General features: G+C 47.4%; 2 protein-coding genes across 2 annotated transcripts in view; both read right to left on the bottom strand.

Moving 5' to 3' along the window:
- The window catches only part of LOC132532430 (melanoma-associated antigen 10-like), a 220974-nt gene that overhangs the window by 27838 nt on the left and 168511 nt on the right, over nt 1-24625 (bottom strand). The gene's annotated exons all lie outside the window — the stretch shown is intronic.
- Nucleotides 8589-9439, bottom strand: LOC132535875 (melanoma-associated antigen 8-like). The gene has a single exon (XM_060183401.1). It carries the CDS (start codon nt 9437-9439, stop codon nt 8639-8641), a length of 801 nt encoding a protein of 266 aa, XP_060039384.1. The 3' UTR covers nt 8589-8638.

Below are 24625 nucleotides of genomic sequence, written 5' to 3'. Positions count from 1 at the left end.
ACCAGTTTACTGGTTTTTGCTCATATTTCCCCCAAAAGGAGCAGCAGGTTTATTATTATTATTATTATTAGTTATATTTATTTGATGATAGAGACAGCCAGAAATAGAGAGGGAGGTAGAGAGGGGAAGAGACAAACAGCCACCTGAAACCCTGCCTCAACACTTGTGAAACTTTCTCTCTGCAGGTGGGGACCAGGGGCCTGAACCCAGTTCCTTGCATGCTGTATTGTGAGCACTCAACCAGGTGCTCCACCATCTCGCCCCTGAGTAGTAGGCTAAAGAGTAAAGGGGAAGAAAAAGCTCCATGTCATCCTTTTTACTAACTTGTGTTGGATAAGCTTGCGGATGAAATGTCCCATATCTCCCAAAATTATCATCTGCATTAATAAGGCATTCCTACTTATCTGAATTTTCATTGTCACTTTTACTATATGTCTCACTCACATAACATACATGCGAGAGACTTGGGCCCTGTGAATCAGATCATAGTGGTTCTAGAGCAAGAGATATAAGATTACACAATGATCATACGCATAAAGGAATTGCCTCTCCTTGTTAGTGGACACACCTCAAATCTTTCATCACAAGTCTCCATTGCTTTCAGTAAAGGACATTTTTGCCAGATGGAGTAAACCAACAGCGATGCTTTCTCTTTTTTATTTTAATTTATTTATAAAAAGGAAACATTGACTAAATCATAGGATAAGAGGGGTACAACTCCACAAAATTCCTACCACCAGAACTCTGTATCCCAACCCCTCCCCCGATAGCTTTCCTATTATTTAACCCTCTGGGAGTTTGGACCCAAGGTCTTTGTGGGATGCAGAAGGTTGAAGGTCTAGCTTCTGTAATTGCTTCCCCACTGAACATGGGCAGGTCGATCCATACTCCCAGCCTGCCTCTCTCTTTCCCTAGTGGGGCGGGGTTCTGGCAAAGCTTTCTTACCAATTTAAAGGTTCTTCAAATAATTTCTGTTTCACTTTTACCCCAGAGCTACGTAAAAGCATTTGTAGACGTGAAATATAAGCGTCATAATGAGATTGGGAATTCCCCATGACTCCACTCAATTTTCGAAGGTCTGATTACACCTGGTCAGTAAATTCCCCTTTGGTTGCCTGTGTTCTGAAAAGTCTTTAAACCTTAAAATACATTCTCGGAGACTTCTTGATCACTCTCTGGGTCCCTGTTCGAGTGCCACTTGTTGGGTTGTTCTCTGTTTCTGGGTCTGACAAGGGAGGAAACGCCAGGAATGAACATGAAACGTTAGTCAGGGGAGCCAGCGGTGGCACAGAAGGCTAAGAGCATATGGCAGAAAGCTCAGGACCAGCATCAGGATCCCAGTTTGAGCTCCAGGCTCCCCACCTGCAGGGGGTTTGCTTCACAGGCAGTGGAGCAGGTCTGCAGGTGTCTGTCTTTCCCTTCCCCTCCTCTCTCGATTTCTCTGTGTCCTAACAACGAGGACAACAATAACAACAACGATGATAAACAACAAGGGCAACAAAAGGGAAATAATTATTTTTTAAAAAGTCACTCAGTGGAGGACCAACAGTCTCTAAGACTGAAGGGACTTTATTGGATTTTTCTACAGCTTATATAGAGCAAGACTGTGACAAAGCAAGCCAGAGCTGAACAGTGCTCTGGTTAAAAAAAAAAAAAAAAAAAGATTGTGACAAAGAAGCATGAAGTGACCTTTAATCATAACAATACCTTTTTTAGTTAAACCTTTTAAGCAACTTCTGCTTATGATCAACCTTGATTGTCATAAGTAACTTCTGCTTATGGTCAACCTTGATTGTCTCTGCTCTCAAGGACCTTTCCCAGAACAGGTAAGCATCTGAGGCTTGCCTCCAGACGACCAGTAAAGTTCATTCTCTGTGAGGTTTACCTTCAGAGAGGGATGTCTGTTTGCAGAACGCCATGAACCTATTGTTCTGAGTGTTTCAATCATTGTTAAAAGAGCCAGTTTAGGTCAACAGCACTAAAGGTGCTGTATTTTCCCCACATAGCATTTCTCAATTTTCCATAGAATAGTGCAACCACCTCTAAGTTCTTCTCTGCCATCATGTTCCAGGACCTGAACCCCATCACCCTGCCACTCCAGAGTCTTTCAGTTTTTTGCAATACATCAAACCCAGTCCAAGTTCTGCTTTGTGCTTTCTTATTCTTCATCTTCACCCTTCTTTATTATTAGTTATTTAATACTGATACACAAGATTGTGAGATAAGAGGGGCACAATTCATGCAGCTTGCACCACCAGAGTTCCATATCCCCTCCCCTCCATTGGAAGCCTCCCCATTCTTTATCTCTCTGGGAGTATAGACCAAAGACCTCTATGTGGTAAAGTAGACATCTTAGCTACTTCCCAACTAAATACCTATAATTTCATCTGCTCTATTCCTACCTATGGGTTCCTAATTATTAAACTATGTGTTCTGCTTTATGTCTTACTGTCTTTCAGCCACCAAGATGCAGAGGCTACTATGATACTACCCTGACTTCCCGTAGCAGATGACCACACCAATATGTTTCAGAACCTCACCTTTCCAGAGCCCCACCCACTAGAGAAACATAGAAACAGGCTGGGGATATGGATCACCTACTAACATCCATGCACAGTAGAGGAGAAGCAATAACAAAATCCATAACTTCCACCTTTTGTACCTCAAAAAGAATTTTGGTCCATCTTCCCAGAGGGATAAAGAATAAGAAATTGTCTAATGGAGGGGATAATACACAGAACTTTGGTGGTGGGAACTGCATGAAATTACCGGTTACCTCACAATCTTGTAAATAATTACTAAATCACTTTAAAAAATAAAAAGAAAGAAAAAGAAAAAAGAAAAGAAAAGAAGTGTATTGGGCCCAAGCAGAGGTACACATGGTTGAACGTACATGTTACTATACACAAAGTCCCAGGTTCCAGTCTCTGGTACACAATAGCAGAGGAGAAACTTCACAAGTGGTGAAGCAGTGCTGCAGGTATCTCTCTTCCTTCATCATCTCTCTCTCCCCTTCCTTCTCAGTTTCTATCTATCGTATCAAAGTTAAAAAATAAATGAATAGACAATTTTATAAATACCTCCTCTATCCCAGACAGGAACCCTGGGAAGGTGGTGTAGTCAATGGAATGTGAGCTCTGACTGACAGGAACTCAGAGGTTACACAGGCTCCTTTCTGTGCTCACTATGAATATGCATAGGCCCCTGGGTCAGATCAAAGTGGTAAATAGTTAATTGCATTTATATATGTAGATATTTCTTCAATTTTGGGAGCTATACTCTGCCTTACTCCAGCTTTCAGTTTATTTTTTTAAATTTTTTATTTATTATTATCTTTACTTATTGTATAGAGACAGCCAGAAATCAAGAGGGAGGAGGGTGATAGAGAGGGATAAAGATAGAGAGACACCTGCAGCCCTGCTTCACCACTCGTAAAGCTTTCCTCCTGCAGGTGGGGACCAGGGACTCAAACCCAGGTCCTTGCACATTGTAATATATGCACTCAACCAGGTGTGCCACCACCTGGTCCCTGAGCTTTCAGTTTCTGTTCTCGACTTTACACCATCCTTCCAGACAATATTTCTAGTCTATCTCCACATTAGCTATCAAGATCCAGCAAAAGTTACTAAAGTCCTGGGCTCCCAGAAACATACCTAAAATAGACTTCCTAGCTTCTTCCCACCCAAGGGCCCCAATTACCATGGGCTCCACTCCAACCCTATGGACCCTGTTCATTAAATAGTTTTTACTGTCTTTCAGCCACAAAGTTACTGGTGCTACTATGAGTCCATCCTGACACCCCTGGGCAGATGACTTCACCAGTGTATCCTGGAACTTCACCACTCCAGAGCCCTACCCCATTAGGGAAAGATAGAAACAGGCTGGGGGCATGGATGGACCTGCCCATGCCCATGTCCAGCGGAGAAGCAATTACAGAAGCTAGAACTCCCACTTTCTGCACTGTAGAAGATTTTTGGTTTATATCCCAGATGGGGGAAATGACAGGAGAAGATGACCAGATGGCTCTGCACCCCAATTCCACTGGGACCAGAAACATTTCTCACCAGGAATCTCTGTTTATATACCATCACTGTAAGAGAACCTGGAAAACACAGGAACGGAGGAAGTCAAACACTGTTTTGCTTATCTCAGAAAGAAGTGGCAAAGATAAGGACACTTAGAAGTAGTAATAGAGGTAGGTGTGACTAGAAAGGAAATGAAGGTAGGACAGTAGGGATAAATAAAATGGGCAAATAATGCAAATAGATGTAGACATAGATATGTAGTTATAGATGTTCAACCTATAGCTGTGACCTTGGAGAATGATTGCAATTTCCACTGGAGGAGGTTAGGGACACAAAACTCTGGTACTGAGAACAGTATAGCATTACACCCCTGTTATCTCTTAATTATGTAAGTTGGTATCAAGTCACCAATAAAAATTTTAAAAAAGGAAATGCCATGGTCACATGTGAAACCAGCCAAACAAAACTCTTATTAGCAGGCTCCTCCTTCTGGACACAGGGCCCAGAAAACTATGGCCTAGCAAGGCTGAACACTGGTAGACAGAAACTGTTATCCTACTAAACACCACCAGAAAGATGACTGTCAAACACCAAGTAGGCAGCCTAACTGCCCCCTACCATACACACACACACACACACACACACACACACACACACACACGTACACACACACGCACGTACACACACACACGCACGTACACACACGTGTACACATACACACACACACACACACACAAACACACACATCTCCAACTGTCTACACCCTGGTGTGACAACTGTCCCACCTGCAGAAAAGGGTCTGTGGAAGACTGGATGGAGGACTAGAAATTTCTCAGCTGCAGACTGATAACAAGGCCTCCCCACCTTATGCTGTCTGTGGAGACCATTTTGTAGGCTGGAAGGTCCCTTCTTCAGTAAATGAGTCACCAGTCTCACCCCATGTTGGGGGAGGGGGCTGAGGAGCCTAGTGACAAGGGACAACTTCCACCACTGCCCAGCAACGAGCCACCTCACCTGCTCCCTTGGCATTATCCAGGTCCCCTTGGCAACAATGATGAGACACCTTGGGCTTCTCAGGTTGACCAGTATCTCGCAAGGCCTAGCTGGAAGGCAGGCATCAGCCTCACCCTTTCCAGCAACACTGGGGACCACATCCCTGCGTTTTCCTGGAGGCTGAGTGAGGAGGTTGTGGTGGCAACAGTGCTCAGTGATGAGCTGCTTCTTTCTCTTTTGAAATCTGAGTTTCTGAATAACAGACACAATGAACAATTGTTCACCATAAGAAGAAACAGGACAATCTCAGCTTGAACGTGAATCACCAGCACATGTCATTGTGGAGATGGCAGGGAAGTTGGGATTGGTTGGCAGGGGATCAGGTAGTCACCCTGGCTAGGATTTAACAGGCAATCCTAAACCAGTGTGAAACAAGTGGGAAAAGGGGAGTGTAGTAGCAGCAAAAAATAGATAAAATTAAAGAAAAAGAGGTGAATTATTATTTACTTATTAGTTGAGACAGGATCTATCAGGCATGTGTGATTTCACTGCTCCTAGAATGATTTTTTCATTCAGATAGAGAGAGGGATAGGCACCATAGTACAGAGCTTCCCCCTGCTTCCATGACCTTCACATGTGGCTCAAGGCTCAGACCTGGACCATGTGTATGTTGAGGCAGGTGCCCTGTCTTGTTGGCCCATGTGTTACCTTTTAGAAGGCTGATGCTTTAGTATTGCTGGGAAACATCCTTGAGCATTGTTCTTGGGCATCATTAAGTTACTTGGGAACAGTAAAGTGCTTTCAAGTCTTTCATTTTGCTTTGTCATGAGGTGAGGCAATGCTCTTGGTAGGATCACTGCTGTTGAGCTGAAGAGCCACTCAAGAGCTTCAGAGACTGCTCTCTGCACAACTTGCTGGGGGCTCAATTCTCTCTGCTCTCTCTGCACATCTTGCTTTCCACAGTCCCTAGGACCTCAACCTTCTGTTCCCCCAGCTTTATCTCCTCATCCCCAAATGGCCTTCCCCCATATGTACAGTGGCCTCTGGTGTAATAAGAGGCAGAGAAAGAGAGCATTGAACCCTAGTGGATGGTGCAGCACCCTCGATGACCCTAGGACAATTGCAGCCACTTTGCAAAGTGGGCCACAACTCTGAATAATGAGGTTTTGAAGCTTCTAACAAGTATCTACTCAGCAAATCCTGTCTGGTGACCCCTGACTATTGAAGGCTGAGTGCAGAGGCAGCAAACACCTCAGTCCCCTGCCATCCTCTGATCACATGCTCAGTGTACCGTGGATTTGTAGAGTCTCTTACAGATGGCAGAGTGGAGACCCAGGAGCCTTACTCCTTACCTTTCTCCCCCCACAGGGGTTGCTTCTGCAGAGCCACTGGGCACCACAGAGCTAGGGAATGACACAGAGGGGCTGAATGACCCCAGACTTTGCCATTAGGTCACCTTTCTGGGGAGAAGAAAAGAGGGGATAATAGGGAAGGGGAGATGAGGGAGTGCAGGGGAGGGGAGGGAAAAGAGAAGAGGGAAGGGGAAAGATAAGAAAGGAGGGGAGGGGAGGGAAGGGAAGAGGATGGGATGAGGGGGAGGGCAGGTGGCAGGGTGCTCCCGGAAGTCTTCTCAAGGTAGGCTCTGCTCAGTGGCCAGGCCTACTCCCTGCCATAGTGCGTCCTCCCTCCTCTCTCTCTCTCTCTAAATTTTTCCTTTTGTTGCCCTTGTTTTTTATTGTTGCTGTAGTTATTATTGTTGCTTATGTTGTTGTTGTTGGATAGGACAGAAAGAAATGGAGAGAGGAGGGTAAGACAGAGAGAGGGAAAGATAAACACCTGCAGACCTGCTTCACCGCCTATGAAGTGACTCCCCTGCATGTGGGGATCCGGGGGCTTGAACCGGAATCCTTACACCAGTCCTTGTGCTTCACGCCACATGCCTTTAACCTGCTGTGCTACCACTTGACCACCAGTCCTCCCTACTCTTCAGGCTGCACCTGAGGAAGATGATAGATGCCTACAGGGGGCGCCTGTGCATGCCAGGAGGGTGCGGTCCTGGGGAAGGAGGTTGGTAGATGCCCCCTCTGCATTGTGAAGATGGCCCTGCCCCCAGGATAGTGGGTAATCCCTCTGGATATCTGAGTATGATACGAAGGACTCTGGATGGCAAGTCTAGGGCCCTGAGGTGGCTAAACCTAATGGTTCCTTAGGTTTCCTCAACTCCTAGCCCCTTCCCTTCCTATTCGTCAGGTGTAGGGTCCAATGCCCACAAGAGTCCCATGAGGAGGATAGGGAGGGCAGGTGGGTGGTGTGGACATCTTGCCCTATCGACGACCTGTGACTTAGCCTCAATTTCTGACCCTCACATTCCTGTCCATTGTCAGATCTGGGAGGGACCAGGAAAGAAACAGTCTTCTCCTTGATATCAGCCATCTTAGTGACTCTTTGCCACCCATCACCTTGTTAGTACTCTGTGTTCTTTGGGTACAGATCAGGGGATGCATCTACTTGTTCTTAGTGGCCCCATTGTTAATATAGGGCTGCCAAAGAACGTGCCTTCATAGGTGACACCAGGATGAAGGCATGGCCCCACGGGTCTGCCCACTGCACTTTAGTGAATGTCCCAGAAGAAGCTAAAGCTGTGAGAAAGGGCACACCTGCCTTCATGGAAAGAGGTGACTGAAAGTGACAAACTACACCAGAGAAAAGGTTCTCTCTCAGCATGCTCTGCTAACAGGAGTTGCTGTAACATCATCACTGACTTGGGTTGACAGACCGACCAGGGTGTAAGGCTTACAGCCTCTCTTTCAATCCTATTGGAAGGGACCCTGCCACACAGAGTTCACAAGACCTGTTTCAAGCCGTTTAAGAAGGGTATCCACATAATGTTCCTCAAGATGTGGGAATCCCGGAGCCAGGAGGTAAGAAGACCTGATGGCCATGGCCCCCATCCTGTCTGCTCTGGAACCCACTTCCTGGGGTCCCAGCCTCCCACTTTCTACCTATGTGAAGATCCCTGAGGAAATGAGAAGGGGAGATTAATACAAGTACAGTTCCTGCTTCTCTAATTCGCAGGTGCAAAGAGCAATAAATGACTTTGGTCCTTATGCAAAACCTGCTGTGACTGTGTGTGAGTCTCCACTGCACTGCACCACACCACACAGCTGCAAAATGAACCAGTGATTGGGAGGGGCTAACAATCTGAGGAATTTCTACTCAGATAACCTAAAGATATTTAGGTACAGGGGTATGATTTTTCACGTTAGTAAAATGTCTTAAGAAAAGAGGAGGGTCACCAAGAATTCACATGATTTTATTTCTCTGGAGACAATTGTCTTCATACTTGCAAAGAATTTGTTATTCCAAAGTCATATTATCTAGCACCAGAAAACAAACCTATAAAAATTTTCTGATAAGTTTTTTACAAAACAGGAAAACTATTTCTTCAGCCGGTTCAATAGAAACATGGCTAATCCAAACTTCCACTTAGAGGAATACCAGTGACAAATGTCTGCAAAAAAGGCAGGTAACTTTCTAAGTCATGACACAGGACAGGCACCCTGAGATGTTCTCCACCATGTTCTCCAGCTGCCCCGACAGCTGTGTGCAACACAATAGGCTCAGTGTCCCTCTTCCCTTTGTCCCCCCGTTCCCGCAGACTGGGAGAAGTACTTCATCCCCCTATCATTGATCTTGATACAACGCTCCAGTACTTGGGGGGTGGTGGTCTCCGCGTATGCCCGAGGACCCCACAGAAATGCAAAGCGGGCGGGGCTGGTGCCAGGCAGCTGCCTGTACAGCAGGTACCGCTCCTGCACCCACTCATTGGTGAGGAGCTCCCGGGGCTCTCCGTAGATGAAATGCTCCCTCCCAGCATACACCCCAAGCATATTCAACACATTCCAGATAGCTTCCTCAGAAGCCCAGTGGCCCTCCCAGGCAATGAGGCCCAGGACAATCACCAGCAGGCCGGTCTTGGGGAGACCCTGCTCAGGAACTTGCAGGCCATTGTAGGTGAGCCCCAACGTGGTGGTCAGGATGTAGGTATGGCTACGGGCGTCGACTTCCTGCACATCAATGCCCAAGACCAGCTGCATGCACTCGCAGGCCTTCTTGAAGAAGGAAGGGAAGAGCTGCTCGCTCCTGAGCACCCAGCTCACTATCTCCTCCTCCGTGGTGGGCTGCCTGGTGTGGTACTTTTGCAGCAGAAAGCCCACAAGGTCAGCCATCTTGCCATACAATGACTCTCGAAGAGAAGTGGGGGCTCCTTCCAGCACCTGCGGATCATCTGTGCCCTGTTCTTCCTCAGGGTGCCTAGCAGCCATCTCCTGCTCTCCCTCAGGGTGCCTTGCAGCCATCACCCGACTGCGTCGGCGATGACGGTCTCTCCGTTCTGCTGGTCTCCGTGATCTGTGAGACATGGCCCTGGGGGAAAGGAGGAGGCCCTAGGAGAGCTCCGGGAGGTCAGTGTGCAACCCCAGAAGTCACCTCCTCAGGGATTTCTGGGAAGAGGACAACAGGAGACCAGGAGGTGAGGTCATAGGCCTCCTGAACCCTGGACAGCTGCCCCTGGGTCTTTATCAAGTCCAGTGGTTTTCCTCAGCATGACAGAGTGCATTATGACACTGAGGCAAGGTGACCCCTGCCACACAGGCAGCAGGAGTGTAGGTGTGAGGAGGGTAACATGATCCTCAGGACTGGAGGCATGGGAGGGGGTGATGAGCACCATACAAAGCAGGACTAGGGGGTGGGAGAGGGCTGTGATGGAGGTGACTTACCGAATTCTCTCAGTGAGCTGTGGGGCCTAACAGGCTCTGTCCTGAGCGATGTCCCCTAGATCCTGAAGGAAGAAGCCAAACAGTTCCTCAGGGTGAGGCTCCCCTAGCCTGAGGTTGGTGTGATCCTGGTGTGGAATATGAGCATGGGGTTCCCTCTATTCCAGGGTTATGGAGCCCCTCCATTCTGGCTCAGGGTCCTCCCCTTGCCCTGGTGATCCCTCAGATGCCTTGGCCAAGAGAGGGTGCAGGGAGGACTCTATCCTGTGGTGTGGGGGGCTCTTCTCCTATGGTCACTGCATCTTACACCCACAAGTCCCCTCCTCAGGAAGGGCAGACACCCACCCGTCTAAGAGCCTTCCCTCAGCCCTCAATCTGGGGCCATCCTTCCTGCCCCAGGAGCAGTGAACTGCCACTCTGGGCCACTTTGCCCAGTCCCTCTTGGGTCTGTACCCTTCTCCAGGCTGGGGTGCACTCAGACCACAGGAAGGGCCTGGAGCTCTCTCACCTACATGTCCAGGGCCTCTTTTCTCTCTAGACCACACCTCCTCCCCCTGCTTTGGACAGGACACCTGTCCTCCTGAAGCTGCAGGCAGAGGTGTGGAGTACCAGCTGCTCCTCCCTGCCTGGGGCTTCAGGGGACCAAGGCACTGGTCTGGTGGGCTTCAGTGTTCCCCAGCGTTCTCAGGGGGAGCTGGTGAGTCCTACCAGGGATGGCCCTCTCTGTCTCCTCTGTGACCCGAGGCAGCGTCCTGCAGGCAAAGGCCACCACCTGGCTGAGACCCCACCCATGAAGCATGAGTTGTCTATCTTGACATGTTCACCCCCAGGGAGGAAAAAAAAGGGGTCCCTCATATCCAGGAACAGTGTTCCCTCATGTATAGCAAAGGGAGACCATCATGTCCAGCAATAGCAGTCCCTCCTGTGCAATAACAGGGGTCCCTCATGTCCAGAAACAGGGATCCCTCATGTCCAAGAATGGGGGGGTCTCTCATGTCCAGGAACAGAGGTCCCTCATGCCTAGCACAGGGGTTCCTCATGTTCAGCAGCAGGGATCCCACATGTCCAGCAGTAAGGTCCTTCTTGTGCAGTAGCAGGGCTCCCTCATATCCAAGAACTGGAATCCCACATGTCCAGTAACAGGAGTACCACATATCCAGGAACGGGAGTCTCTCATGTCCAGGAACAGGGGTCTCTCATGTCAGCAATAGGGGTCCCTCTTGTGCAGGAATAGGGGTTCCTCCTGTGCAAGTACAAGGGTCTCTCATGTCCCACAACAGGGGTCCCTCATGTTCAGGAACAGGGCCTCTCATGTTCACCAATAGCAGTCCCTCCTGTGCAGGAACAGAGGGCCCTCATGGTCAGCAACAGGGGTCCCACATGTCTAGCAGCAGAGGTCCCTCCTGTGCAGGAAAAGGGGACCCTCATGTCCAAGAACAGGAATCCCACATGTCCAGGAACAGAGGTCTTTCATGTCCAGGAACAGGGGCCCCTCATGTCCAGCAATAAAGGCCTCTCTTGTGGAGGAATAGGGGTTTCTCCTGTGCAGGAATAGAGCTCCCTCATGTCCATGAGCAGGGGGCTCACATGTCCAGGAGCAGGGGTCCCTCATGTCCATCACCAGGGTTCCCACATGTCCATCAGTAGGGGTCCCTCTTGTGCAGGAATAGGGGTACCTCCTGTTCAGGAATAGGGGTCCCTCATATCCAGGAACAGGGGCCTCTCATGTCCACCAATAGCAGTCCCTCCTGTGCAGGAACAGGGGTCCCCCATGTCCAGGAACAGGAGTCCCTCATGCCTCTCCTGTGCAGGGTGAAGGGGCTTCTCAGTCACCCCCTGTGGGCTGAGCCCCACTGCTACACCAAGTGCTCCTGGGAGAAGTCAGGAGACCTTCCTCGGTTCGGTGTCCAGGGCTTACGAGGCCAGGCACAGGGTCCGAAGGCCTGCACTCTGAGTGTGGCCGCACCCTTCTCCAATGGACACGGCACAGGGCGCCCCGTGCACCACCCGAGTCCTGCTCCCTCACACGCCTGCCCCCCACACCCACACACACAGCTCCAGGCATGGACTGACTCCGTGCTCCTGGGGTTTCCCATGGCCAACGGCAGGGGCCGGGCTGCCTGGAATCCCCTCATTTGGGGGCCCTTGTCCCTCAGTCCTCCGTTGGGTCTTCCCTTCATGAACCTATTGGGATTCCCCGTCAGGCGCCCAAGGGAGCAAGATTCCCAGTGATTGTCCACCCACGCTGCACCTCTGCCCCCCCCCCTCCAAGCTCTGACCCTTGTCCTTCCTCAGTCTCCTGCCTTGTGGCACCAAGAGCTCACAGCCAGGACTTGATCCCTCAACTCTCCAAGGGGGGGCGGGGATGGGAGTGTGCACCCCAGTAGCTATCAGGGACCCTTCGGGAACTGGTGGCAGAAGGGGATCTGTGGGCCCCAAGTCCTCGCTCAGGGTTCCCCCCTGTCTCCATGAGGTCCGGGATCCCAGCTTCCCCGGATGCTGACCTCTACCCATCCCTCCCCTGCGCTGTGGAACCTCGTGACGCTGTCAGGATGCCACATGGGATCCCTCTGCCCACCCCACCCCCATCCCCACCCCCAGGAGTCTGTGCAGAACCTCAGGGTCACGTGTCTTCCCTCCGGGGCCTCAGTCGGTGACCTGGAGACACTGCATGTGCCTTGGCCAACCTGAGGGGGCGCCTTGGACCCTGACGCCCCTGACAACATGAGAGAGCTAGCATGATCCCGACTACTGGCCTCTCAGGGATCTGGGGATCACCTACGGGGGCCCCTCAGAACTCTCTCAACTGCTCCCCACAAATCTCCCCTCAGCCACTGCCCTCAGTTCCCCCCGCGGCAGCTGCCCTCAGAACCCTCCACCACAGTCCTCAGACCTTCCTCTGCCGCTCCCCTCAGATCTGCCTCGGCCTCACCCCTCAGAAGGCCCAGGAGTCACGTCCTATGGCGCAGTCTGTACGCACGGGGCCTCCCAAGCGGGCTATGCAGGGACTCCGGGGGGCCACAACGGCCCCGCCCTCCGGCCCTGGAACCCAGAGGTGCCCCCCGACCTGCCTGAACAGGGTCCCCCCACGGCCCAACCCAGGTCCCCGGGCCCCCGTCAAGACAGAGCCTGGCAGCGAAGGTCGTCCCTCGCCTAGGGCGTATGCTCACTCGCGGCCCTGCGGTCCTGCCTTGGACTTCGCAGCCACCTCCCGGAAAGGCAGCGTTAACACGCCCCCAAGTCCCGGACTACCTCGCGGGACTTGTTGGATGGAACGTGTCTGCACACTACGTCAGGACGATGCGCGCGACCCCACGCTCTGTGCCTCCGCTTTACGGCATGGGTCTCCGAACGTCGAGTGATCCTGACGCTCGCGGTCTCTCCGGAGTGTGTGCACTTGAGCACAGACTGTTCCCGGGTTACGGCACAGGCCGCAGGCTCCGTCACCTCCAGGGTTGCACCCGACACTCCTTGTGTGTGTGCTTGGGACCCCGGGCTCTGTTCTCCCGTCACTGCACAGCCCCCCTCACCTCCAGGGATGCACTCTGACACTCATGTGGCTCCGTGTGTGTGTGTGTGTGTGTATGTGTGTGTGTGTGTGTGTGTGTGTGCTGTGATCCCAGACACTTCTTCTAGCGATTGCCCTTCTTCCGTAGCCAGTTAATGGCTTTGAAAGTGACTGGGATCCATGTGGATTCAGCCGGCTAGGAAGGGTCGTCATTTTCCCCAATGAATGGGTACTCACAGGATGCACCACGAGAAGGTCGATCCAATGCATCCCAGCCCAGACACTGACTGCCTGTGACATCACAGGCTTGGTTATCTCTAGGGATGCACCCTGACCTTCATGGGATTCCTTCTGTGTGTGCATGTGCCCAGACTCTGTTCACAAGTTACAACACAGCCCCCCCCCCCCGCCTCCAAGGATGCCCCCTGATCCTCATGTGATTCCATGTGTGTGTGCACGTGAGCCCAGACTCTGTTCAAAATTTACAGCACAGGCCCCTTCACCTCCGGGGATGTACTCTGACACTCATGTCTCCGTGTGTGTGCATGTGAGCCAAGACTCTGTTCACAAGTTATAGCACAGGCACCCTCACCTCCAAGGATGCACCCTGACACTCATGTGTACCCTTGTGTGTGTATACGTGAGACCAGACACTGTCCTTGACAGCATAGGCCCGCTCACCTCCACGAATGCACTCTGACACTCCCAGTGTCTCTGTGTGTGTGTGTCTGTATGTGTGTGTGTCTGTGTGTGTTTGTGTGTGCACTGGACCCCAGACTGTGTTTACTGCACAGGCTCCCTCACCTCCAGGGATGCAATCTGTCCCTTCCCGTGTCTTTGCGTGTGTGTGCACATCAGCTCAGGCACTGTATGCCAGTGGCAGCACAGGCCCCGTCACCTCCAGGGATATACTCTGATACTCATGTGTCTCCTTGTGTCTGTGCATGTGAGCCCAGACTTTCATGCCTCTGAACTCATGGGCTCCGTTACCAGGAGGGGTCGACAATGACCCTCCCTTTGTCTCTTTCTGTGTGTGCATGTGATTTCAGACTCATAGTTTCCCCTAACTATGGGTATGCGTGTACATGTGTCACTGGTCATGTACATCAAGAACAATACAACAGAGCCGTTTGTGGACCCCTATAGAACCTTGCCCTCAATGTGGATCAATAACGGTAGAGAATGTTCCATCCTCCTAAGGAAGGTTGGACAACATACTCTATCTACCACAGGGTAGATAAGGGTCTAAGGGTCCTGAAATTGGGCAGCTTGGAGCATTCCTACTCATGACCACAGAATGCTAGCTCATATCTACAGGGATGCATATGTTGACTATGGGCCCCAGATCATATCAAATCGATAGGGTTTACAGTCAACAATATTTATACAACTTTCTTATGTTTGGGAGCTACTCTCTTCCCTGATCCAGCTTTCTAGCCCTTTTTCTAGCCATGACATCATCTCCTCAGACAAAACTTGGGTCCACCTGCATATCAGATGTCAGGCTCAGAAAACTAAACAAACAAACAAACTAGTATGGTCATGGGCCCATTGGAATATAACTAAAATAGGCCTAATAGGTATCTACAAAACGGAGACCAACAAATCTTCATCTGCAATATTCTATTCCTTAGGTTAATGATTAGTCAACAATTTGTTTGGCTTTACATGTTAACTCTTCTTTCAGCCACCAGGTTCCCGGTGCTACCATGGTGCCAATCTGAGTTCCCTGGGCAGATGACCCCACCAATGTGTCCTGAAACCCCACTTCCCCAGAGCCCTGACCACTAAGGAAAGAGAGAGACAGGCTGGGTGTATGGGTTGAACTGCCAATGCTCATGTTCAGTGGGGAAACAGTTACAGAAGTGAGACCTTCCACCTTCTATACCCCATAAGGACCCTTGGTCCATGGTCCATACTCCCAGAGGGATAAAGAATAGGAAAGCTATCAGGGGAGGGGATGGGATCTGGAGTTCTGGTGGTGGGAATTGTGTGGAGTTGTACCCCTCTTATCCTATGGTCTTGTCAGTGTTTCCTATTTATAAATAGAAATTTAAAAAAGAAGATAATTATTATTATAACCTATTTATTTTTTGCTGGATGTTTCTGGTTTATTATTTTTACTGAAGAGTTTTCAGATTTAAAAGGAAAAAAATGTACCAGTAATTTCTTCTCCCCCTCCAGGCACACTTTGCTGTGAATAAAGTCAGTCATAAACAACTTCAGCTCTTCAATTAGAACTCTGTTTTAGCTATTTTGCAGAATTAGGTCTTGGGTACATTACCTAAGCCTCTGCTACATATGTCTTTCTTTTGAGTGTGAACCTTTGTAGCCTCTGGGGCCTTTGTCTCTGGATTTCCTGGCTTCTGACCTGAGAAGTGCCTTGGATTATACAAAGTTGCTCAAAATCTTTGATGATGATACACAGTCTGCAGGAGAACTCAGCATTCTGCATTTTTAAGTTGACCCTGTGCTACTGAAAGGTAGTAGGAGTGACAAGATGCTAGACTACCTTTCATTTATTTGAATGAAATAATTCTAGGCATGACAAGAGACTCAGGGACTTCCTCTCTTTTTTATTCTCAGTCTGCAAAAGGGCCAAAGCAGACAATTGTGTTCTCTTTTTTAAATTTTTATTTATAAAATGGAAACATTGATAAGACCATAGGATAAGAGGGGTACAACTCCACACAGTTCCCACCACCAGAACTCCATATCCCATCCCCTCCCCTGATAGCTTTCCTATTCTTTATTCCTCTGGGAGTATGGACCCAAGATAATTATGGAGTGCAGAAGGTGGAAGCTCTGGCTTCTGTAATTACTTCCCCACTGAACATGGGTGTTGGTAGGTCTATCCATACTCCCAGCCTGTCTCCCTCTTTCCCCAGTGGGACAGAGATCTTGGGAGGTGGGGTTCCAGGACACACTGGAGGAGTCATCTGCCCAGGGAACTCAGGTTGGCATCATGTTAGCATCTGGAACCTGGTGGCCGAAAAAGCTTCTGGAGTATTGGGAATGATTATCTTAACAAACTTGTGAAGTTCATCTTTAATCCTCTGGGAGCCTTTGATGAATCAGCCCTGCTGGAATCCAGTTGGGTGTAATTCCATAAGTGACTATTCATTTGTAAAGTTGTGCTGTTTATTTTGAGCTTCTCTTTCTAGTAGAAAGACTTCGCAGTTTAAACTAATTTTTGACTTTTGTTGTTTGCTATGTTCTTTACTTATTCATTGAGGTTGGGAGAAGTGGCACATCAAGAGTAAAAAGATGAAATAAATATTCTTGGCATTCTGTTTGGCTAGATCATTTGGAAAATTTTGGGAATTCTGACTTTAACTTTATCCTAATTTTTTTTGTTTCTTTTTTTTAAATGATCTGTATTTATTGGATAGAGACAGTCATAAATTGAGAGGGTAGGGGAGATAGAGACAGGCAGACACCTGCAGCCCTGATTCACCACTCTCAAAGCCTTCTCCCGCAGGTGGGGTCCAGGGGCTCGAACCTGGGTCCTTGCGCATTGTAACGTGTGTGCTCAACCAGATGCACCACCACCCGGTCCTCTCCTAATCCTAATACATTTCCATAAAGGGACATCTACATCTAATACTCTAGAATTAAAACACTGTAATGGTCATGCCCTACTAGGTCAGAGGAATTCATGGTAAATAGCAAGTGGACTGAACGTGGCACTCTGATGCTTCTCTTCCATGTCATTCAGATATTATTGATTTATATTTATTTAAGAGCTTAGTTTTCTTTGAAAATCCCATGGTTAGAATTTACTGTACCCCATCAATGTGTACTGGAGCTCCACTTCCTCAGAGCCCCACCCTACTAGGGAAAGAGAGAGGCAGACTGGGAGTATGGATCGACCAGTCAACGCCCATGTTCAGTGGGGAAGCAATTACAGAAGCCAGACCTTCCACCCTCTGCAACCCACAACAACCCTGGATCCATATTCCCAGAGAGATAGAGAATGGGAAGGCTGTCAGGGGAGGGGTTGGGATGTGGAGATCGGGTTATGGGAATTGTACGGAATTGTACCCCTCTTATTCTATGGTTTTGTTAATGTCTCCTTTCTTAAATAATAATAAAAAAAGAATTTACTGTATTCTAAACAGTTTTGGTTTTCCTTGGCCAGTATCTTGATTTTGCTATACTGGTCTTCTATACACTATTTCACAATGATGTCTCTTTTTCATGGCAATGTCTGATGTGCATTCCTTTCAACTGCTTGTAAAAATAACAAATGATCCTCAGTGTGTGTGTGTGTGCGCGCGCACATGCACACTATGTTTTCTGTTTCTGTCTATCATTCAGCCTTGTGTTCCTGTGCAGTTTCAAGAAGAGGTGCAAATGTTTATGACTTACTCCTGGCAAAAATTCCTCACATTTCAGTGTTTGTTATGAGTTTCATGGAAGGAAATTTCTTGAAAGGAAGAAACAAAGAAGTAGGAAGGAAGGAAGGAAGGAAGGAAGGAAGGAAGAAGAGAGAAAGAAATAGAAAGAAATAGAGAAAGAAAGATAAGAGATATTATTTTTACTGGAAAGAGCAAGACAAGAGCAAGCACCACATTCTGGAATCTGAGCCCCAGGGACTGACTCTTAGCCTCACAGATGCCCCAGAACCCTCCTTCCTGACATTAAATTCAAGAAGTTTTCCCATAACCTCATATAGAACTAATTTCAGAGGTTTTCTGTCCCCACAGTTGTAATCAGATGTCTCTTTCCCATTATTTTGCAAAAGGGAGACATTATAATAAAATCATTTCCCCCCTGCACCACCATAAGCCAGAGCTGAGCAGTGCTCTGTTCCTCACCTGAAAAGGGGGGAAGGATACTTCAGGAACAGTGAAGCAAGTATACAGGTGTTTCTCTTTCTCCCTCTCTATCTCCCCTCCCTTCTCAATTTCTCTCTATTCTGTCAAGTGAAACAGTGCTCTGGTAAAAATAAATAAATAAATAAACATATTCTTTGTTTAAATTTTTATTAGAGGGATTAATGGATTACAGTAAATACAGTTATTGATACATGTATAAAATTTCTCAGTTTTTTGCAAAATACTCTCACCCCCAGCCTAGGTCCTGCTTCACCATCATGTAACAGGACCTGAAAGCCCCTCTGCTTGTGCACACCCCGAGTTCTTTACATTGGTGCAATATACCAAACCCAGCCCAGATTCTGCTTTGTGTTTTCCCTTCTTCTTATTTTTTCAGTTTATGTCTATAAGTGAGATCAACCCGTATTTACCCTTCTGTTTCTGGCTTATCTCACTTCACATGATTCCTTCAAGCTCTATCCAAGATGAGGTGAAGAAGTATTCCATTGTGTATATAGACCACAATCAAAAGCATTTTCTAATCTTTTTTTTAATTTAAGAAAGTATTAATTAAAAAAACTATAGGATAGGAGGGGTACAATTCCACACAATTCCCACAACCCAATCTCCACATCCCACCCCCTCCTCTGATAGCTTTCCCATTCTCTATCCCTCTGGGAGCATGGACCCAGGGTCATTGTGGGTTGCAGAAGGTGGAAGGTCTGGCTTCTGTAATTGCTTCCCCGCTGAACACGGGCGTTGACTGGTAGGTCCATACTCCCAGTCTGCCTCTTTCTTTCCCTAGTAGGGTGGGTCTCTGGGGAAGAGGAGCTCCAGGACACATTGGTAGGGTCTTCAGTCTAGGGAAGCCTGGCCGGCATCTTGATGACATCTGGAACCTGGTGACTGAAAAGAGAGTTAACATACGAAGCCAAACAAATTGTTGAGCAATCATGGACCCAAAGCTTGGAATAGTGGAGAGGAAGTGTTAGGGGGGTACTCACTGCAAACTCTAGTGTACTTCTGCTTTCAGGTATATATTTTGCAGTAGTTGATGGATATGTGTGAACATATGGTCTCTCTCACAGAAACTGGTGTATATCTAGGTTTTGGGACTTTGTTAGAAAGTGAACCACCTGAGATGGAATTAGAGTATACTATGAAAGGAAAGGTCTCACCCGAGTAATGAAGCTGAAGGGTTGTCATTCCACACGTGAAGTCTCTGGACACAGTCTGAAGTGAAGCATGTTGAGGTAGCAATCGTTGTGTTGGTTAGATTGTGATCGGCAGATGCAATATTATTTGATATGGATTGGGAGAGGCATATGGGAAAGTGGGCCCTATCCAAGGGTTCCAGGACTGGGGGAAGTAGAGGCTCTATAGTGGAGATGTGAGGTTCCTGCTGTCTTAGGGTTCACAAAGACAATCGATAGTTAATGTTATCATCACATTATTTGGTAATTGGGTTAACTTTGAAAATTCCTTTTGTTAGGGTTTGCTGTACAGTACCCAGTATCTTGTATATAGCTGTGCTGTTGGTTGCTTCTGATCTACTTGGTCTAGGCTTTTGAGAGAGTCTGCATATCAAGTACACAGCCTATATATTGAAAAGATTCAGTTTGTGTTTTGAAAAACTTCGAGACATACAATTAATTTTCCCCCTCTCGTATTTATTAACTAGTGATTTATATGACTACATTTTATTAGGAGTGTACATAAACACCATTCCCACCACCCAAAGACTTTGACCCATCCCTCCTGCCCACTCCCACCCCCCACTGTCCCAGGAAGCTGCATGTCTACCCCTCACCACAGGGTTTTTACTTTGGTGCCCTACTTACAATTTGGTCAGGTCCTGCTTTTAGTTTCCCTTTCAGATCTTCTTACTCAACTTCTGTTGATGAGTGGAATCATCCCATACTCATCTGTATCTTTCTGACTTAGCTCACTTAACATAATTCCTTCTAGCTCTGTCCAAGATGGGTCAGGGAAGGTGGGTTCATTGTTCTTGATAGCTGCATAGTATTCCATTGTCTATATATACCGCAGCTTTCTCAGCCACTCATCTGTTGTTGGGCACCTGGGTTGCTTCCAGATTTTAGCCATTATGAATTGTGCTGCTATGAACATAGGAATACACACCTCTTTTTGGTTGGGTGTTATGGAGTCCTTGGGGTATAACCCCAGGAGAGGAATACTGGATCATATGGAAGGTCCGTGTCTAGCCTTCTGAGAGTTTTCCAGACTGCTCTCGACAGAGGCTGGACCAATTTACATTCCCACCAGCAATGTAAAAGGGTTTCTCTGTCCCCACAACCTCTCCAGCATTTGTTGCTGCTGTCCTTTTTGATGTATGCCATTCTTACAGGAGTGAGGTGGTATCTTAGTGTTGTCTTAATTTGCATTTGTCTGACAATCAGTGACCTAGAGCAGTTTTTCTGATACAGTCATTCAAGCTTTACTGTCGAGTTGTCCACTCATGAGGCAAGGTGACATAAGAACCACGAAGATTACTCAGAAAGACATTAGTTTTGTGTCTGACTGAGACCTTGAAGGTGTCTCCACTGAATATGTAGCACCAAAGGAGGGAGATTAAGGATAGAGCACCCCCTTAAGGGCCAGAACTTTTTATGGCAAGTTTTACAATACACCAAGAACTCCAGGTTTCAAAGGAGTTGATTCATCAGGAAGCAGGACAGACAGTGGGGTGTGAAGGTAAACAGCTTTTGAGACAGGAAGCAGAAATTGGCTCTACCTCTAACCCACCATCTAGGTTGCCACTGTCTTAGTAAGTTCCCAATTCTCCTTTAAAATATCAGGAGTCAGCTTGCCCAGGGGTTATCATGTCCTGGATGGCTTTGCCACCCACCTCATATGTGTCTGAGGAGCTCACAGGTACTTGGCACAGAGTCCTCCAGGTGCTAGGTTAGGTATGAAGTATGTATCCAGTCTGAAAACATCAAATGTCTACTTTCAGTGTGTTGCTACACTATGCCTTCTAAAAGCCAATAGATTCAGACCAGTGATCCTTGGGATAATTATTTACTTATACCATCTAGGGCTGGAAAAATAGATCACTTGGGTAGCACAAGCCCAGCCCCTGTAGCACTGAAGGAAGCTTCAGTGCTATGGTCTCTTACACTCTTTACCTAGTTGTCTCTGTCTCAGTCTAAAAAATAGTAATAAAGATAAATAAATAAACCTGGCATTTCATTACTTGGTTGTTGGTCCTCAAAGCCCAGGCTTCTCTCTCTTTCTATCTCTCTCTCTCTCTCTCTCTCTCTCTCTCTCTCTCTCTCTCTCCTGCACTAATATGAGCTCTGGGCCAGGGGACCTAGCTGGGGCAGGTGGGATTCTCCCCTCTAACCTGGTCTGAATAGGGATGCAGCTGCCCATATCACAGCCCAGGGGTCCTTACTTTACATTCTGCTCAGCAACATCGCTCTCCAGAAGCAACTTGGTGAAGTACTGCAGGGGCTCATCAGGCAGCACAAGACCTTAGGGGGAGGGAGAGCTTGGGCCCTAGCAGGAACTTGGCATAGCCCACATGGCTCTGGCAGTGAAGGGCACTGGCCTGCAGCAGCAAAACAGCCTCCAGAACCATCATGGTCTGTAGCAGCCTGAGCAGCTAGTAGTGTGAGGACAGATGTATGGGAAGCGGCCAGGCCAGGCTGGGGGTGAGGACACTTGGCAGCAGGTTTTGTCCAGCATGACCAGTGCATACCAGCTGGCTGTCCTTCTCCAGGCTGCTTCAGGGCCAGTAAGGCAACTTGTCAGCCCAGGAGCACAGAGAGGACCCTAGCATCCCCACCTGTGTAGCACCATGCAGTCGGAGCTGAAATCGGCATCACCTGTCATGTCCCCCATCAGTGCTAACTGTCCCAGTTCAAGGCCAAGCTCGTGCCTCCAGCTATATACCTGTAGAGATAAGAAAAAGAACATATGGAATTCATATTGGCTCAAAAACTGCTAGTGCTTTACTTTGCTATTGTCAGGCAGAAGACTGTCCTGATAGAAACACTAGATTGCTTTCCTCTGCTAAAGACAACAGAAATACACAATGTGCCTATTGCCTTGCTTGTAAACCACTCATAAGCAGCTAGACAGAAGAAATGTTGTTTAGCTAGTGGGAAGTAACAGTGGAGGTCATTTCTTAGATATAATACCCTTAACCACAAATCATGTCACAGATATAAAACGAGTGCATCTGCAAACCATGTTGATCCTGAGTTTGATTCCAGTAAACATGGATCGAAAACTGAGGTCAGGACACACTATTTTCCACACTTCACCTTCCCTTGTTTTATCCTATTTCTGTACCGGAGTCTCAAGTAATCTTGCTCATGGCAATGGTGACTCCTGCTGGCCAGAACCTGGGAAGTCATATGCCCACAGGATCCAGCTGATCACCTGCTTCTTGGGGTTTGATCTGAAGCACCCCACTATCTACTCTGTTGTTGTTTGATACACGTTGCTGTTGATACTCATTCTGTCTTCTGAAACTAATTAATGAGTATCACTGGGAGTCGGGCAGTAGCACAGCAGGTTAGGCACAGGTGGCACAAAGCTCAAGGACTGGGGTAAAGATCCCAGTTTGAGCCCCTGGCTCCCCACCTGCAAGGGAGTCATTTCACAAGCGGTGAAACAGGTCTGTAGGTGTCTATCTTTGTCTCCCTTTCTCTTTCTTCCCCTTCTTTCTCCATTTCTTTCTGTCCTATCCAACAACGATGACATCAATAATAACTACAAGAATAAAACAACAAGGGCAATGAAAGGGAATGAATAAATAAATAAATATTAGAAAAAAGTATCCCCAAGGTACCAGCGTGTATGTATGTATGTGTGTATTGAGTGTGTGTGTGCCTGCGTGTGTGTATATCAAAGTTGAGAGATAGCTACTTCCTGTATGACCTATAAATGAATGGCTTTTTGTCTGGGGCTTAGCCCATCTGCCTGTGGAAATAGGAGCAAGATGGCCCCTCACTGTATCTACAACGCTCTCCTTCACAAAACACCTCAACCACTTCACAAACTACTTCCCGTGTGCATGAGTGTTTCTGCAGGACCCACGGTGGAAGAATCAGGCTGGTCTTTAAAAAGGTTTCATTGTGGGTTGCTGTGCACAGGCTTTCTGATGTAACCTACTCCCAAGAAGAGAAAGGCCAGCTCTGATTATCACTGTACTAAACTCACTCTAATTTCAATATACACGCTGCAGTTTTCTGTTGATCAACGTTGGCATGCTATCTTTCCCCCCATCATTTTCTTTAACTTCATCCATGACTTCATATATAATATAAGGACCTTGTAGGAGTATCTGTAGTTCTTGCTTTATTACCCAATCGGAAAAATTCTGTCATGGAATTGATATCTAAAGAATCTTCATATTTTATGCAATTATTGAATCAATACAGTAAAATCTACCTTTTACCTCTGTGTTCCCTATTTGTCCCATCTATTGATTATTCTTTTATATTCATTTTTCATATTTGTTGCCACTGACATTAAAACATGTTATTTATTTAATTCAGTGTGTTAAGGTGTCTGTGCCCCCAAGGACTAGAACCTGGTTTTCCTCTAGTTTTCAGATGTTCTTTTTATTCATTTAATATTGTTTTTTTTTACAAATGATTCTGAGTGTGTGTTAATTCTGGTCACACAATTGCATTTACCCAGTTGAAGACGAAGACCTTTGCTGTTTTGCAAATCATACTGTAAAAAGTTTATGGATTTGTAAAAACCACCATACTGATTTGTGATTCAGAGCTGTATTGTTGACACTGGAATGGATATTGCCTAACAGTGTGGAAGAATTTCACTGTAAATAAAGTCCACAAATGGAGCTGTAAGATAAAGCAAAGAATTCAGTACCTGCTGTTCTTTCTTTGTGTTACAGAAAATTTTTTAAAAATGCCTGTGTCTAGATATTTTTGTATTTTTCAAGGATGATTCCATTCCAGGTGCTGGTGGTTGGTGCACATGGTGGAGCTCACATTATACCAGCCACAAAGGCGTGGGTTCAAACTCCTGGTCCCTACACGTAGGGGTAACACTCACAAAGGGTAAAACAGTACTACATGTATCTATCTCTTCCTCTCTTTTTCCCACTCTCCTCTCTTTTACTATGTTTCTATCTAGTATAGAAGTGTAATTAAAATACTTTAAAAAGAATATTTTAATTGCAGTAACCCTATACTGCTGACCACTGGCTATTTTCTCCCCACCCAAAGAGTCTCTGATCTCTGGTAGACCTGAGTTACTAGTGGGGACTCTAGGGTGAGGAGGATGCACCCAAACCCTCAGAATATCAGTGTGGAGCCAACAGGCCTCTCTGGGACAGGGTGAGAGGTTCCCTAATAGCTACAGAACAAATGGAGGGGAAAAAGTGTGGCTGGGACTCCTAGTGAGAGAAGTCAGGTGTGAGTGTCACGGGCCAAGGCAGATTGAGTTATAAGAATGATACTTTTTTATGAGCTTGGATGGCAGGGGACAGACTTGGAAAGG

This window comes from Erinaceus europaeus, chromosome X (assembly GCF_950295315.1).
Source record: "Erinaceus europaeus chromosome X, mEriEur2.1, whole genome shotgun sequence".
Classification (NCBI taxonomy): domain Eukaryota; kingdom Metazoa; phylum Chordata; class Mammalia; order Eulipotyphla; family Erinaceidae; genus Erinaceus; species Erinaceus europaeus.
The sequence above is the reverse complement of the archived record's forward strand: the minus strand, read 5'-3'. Positions and strand labels throughout refer to the sequence as shown.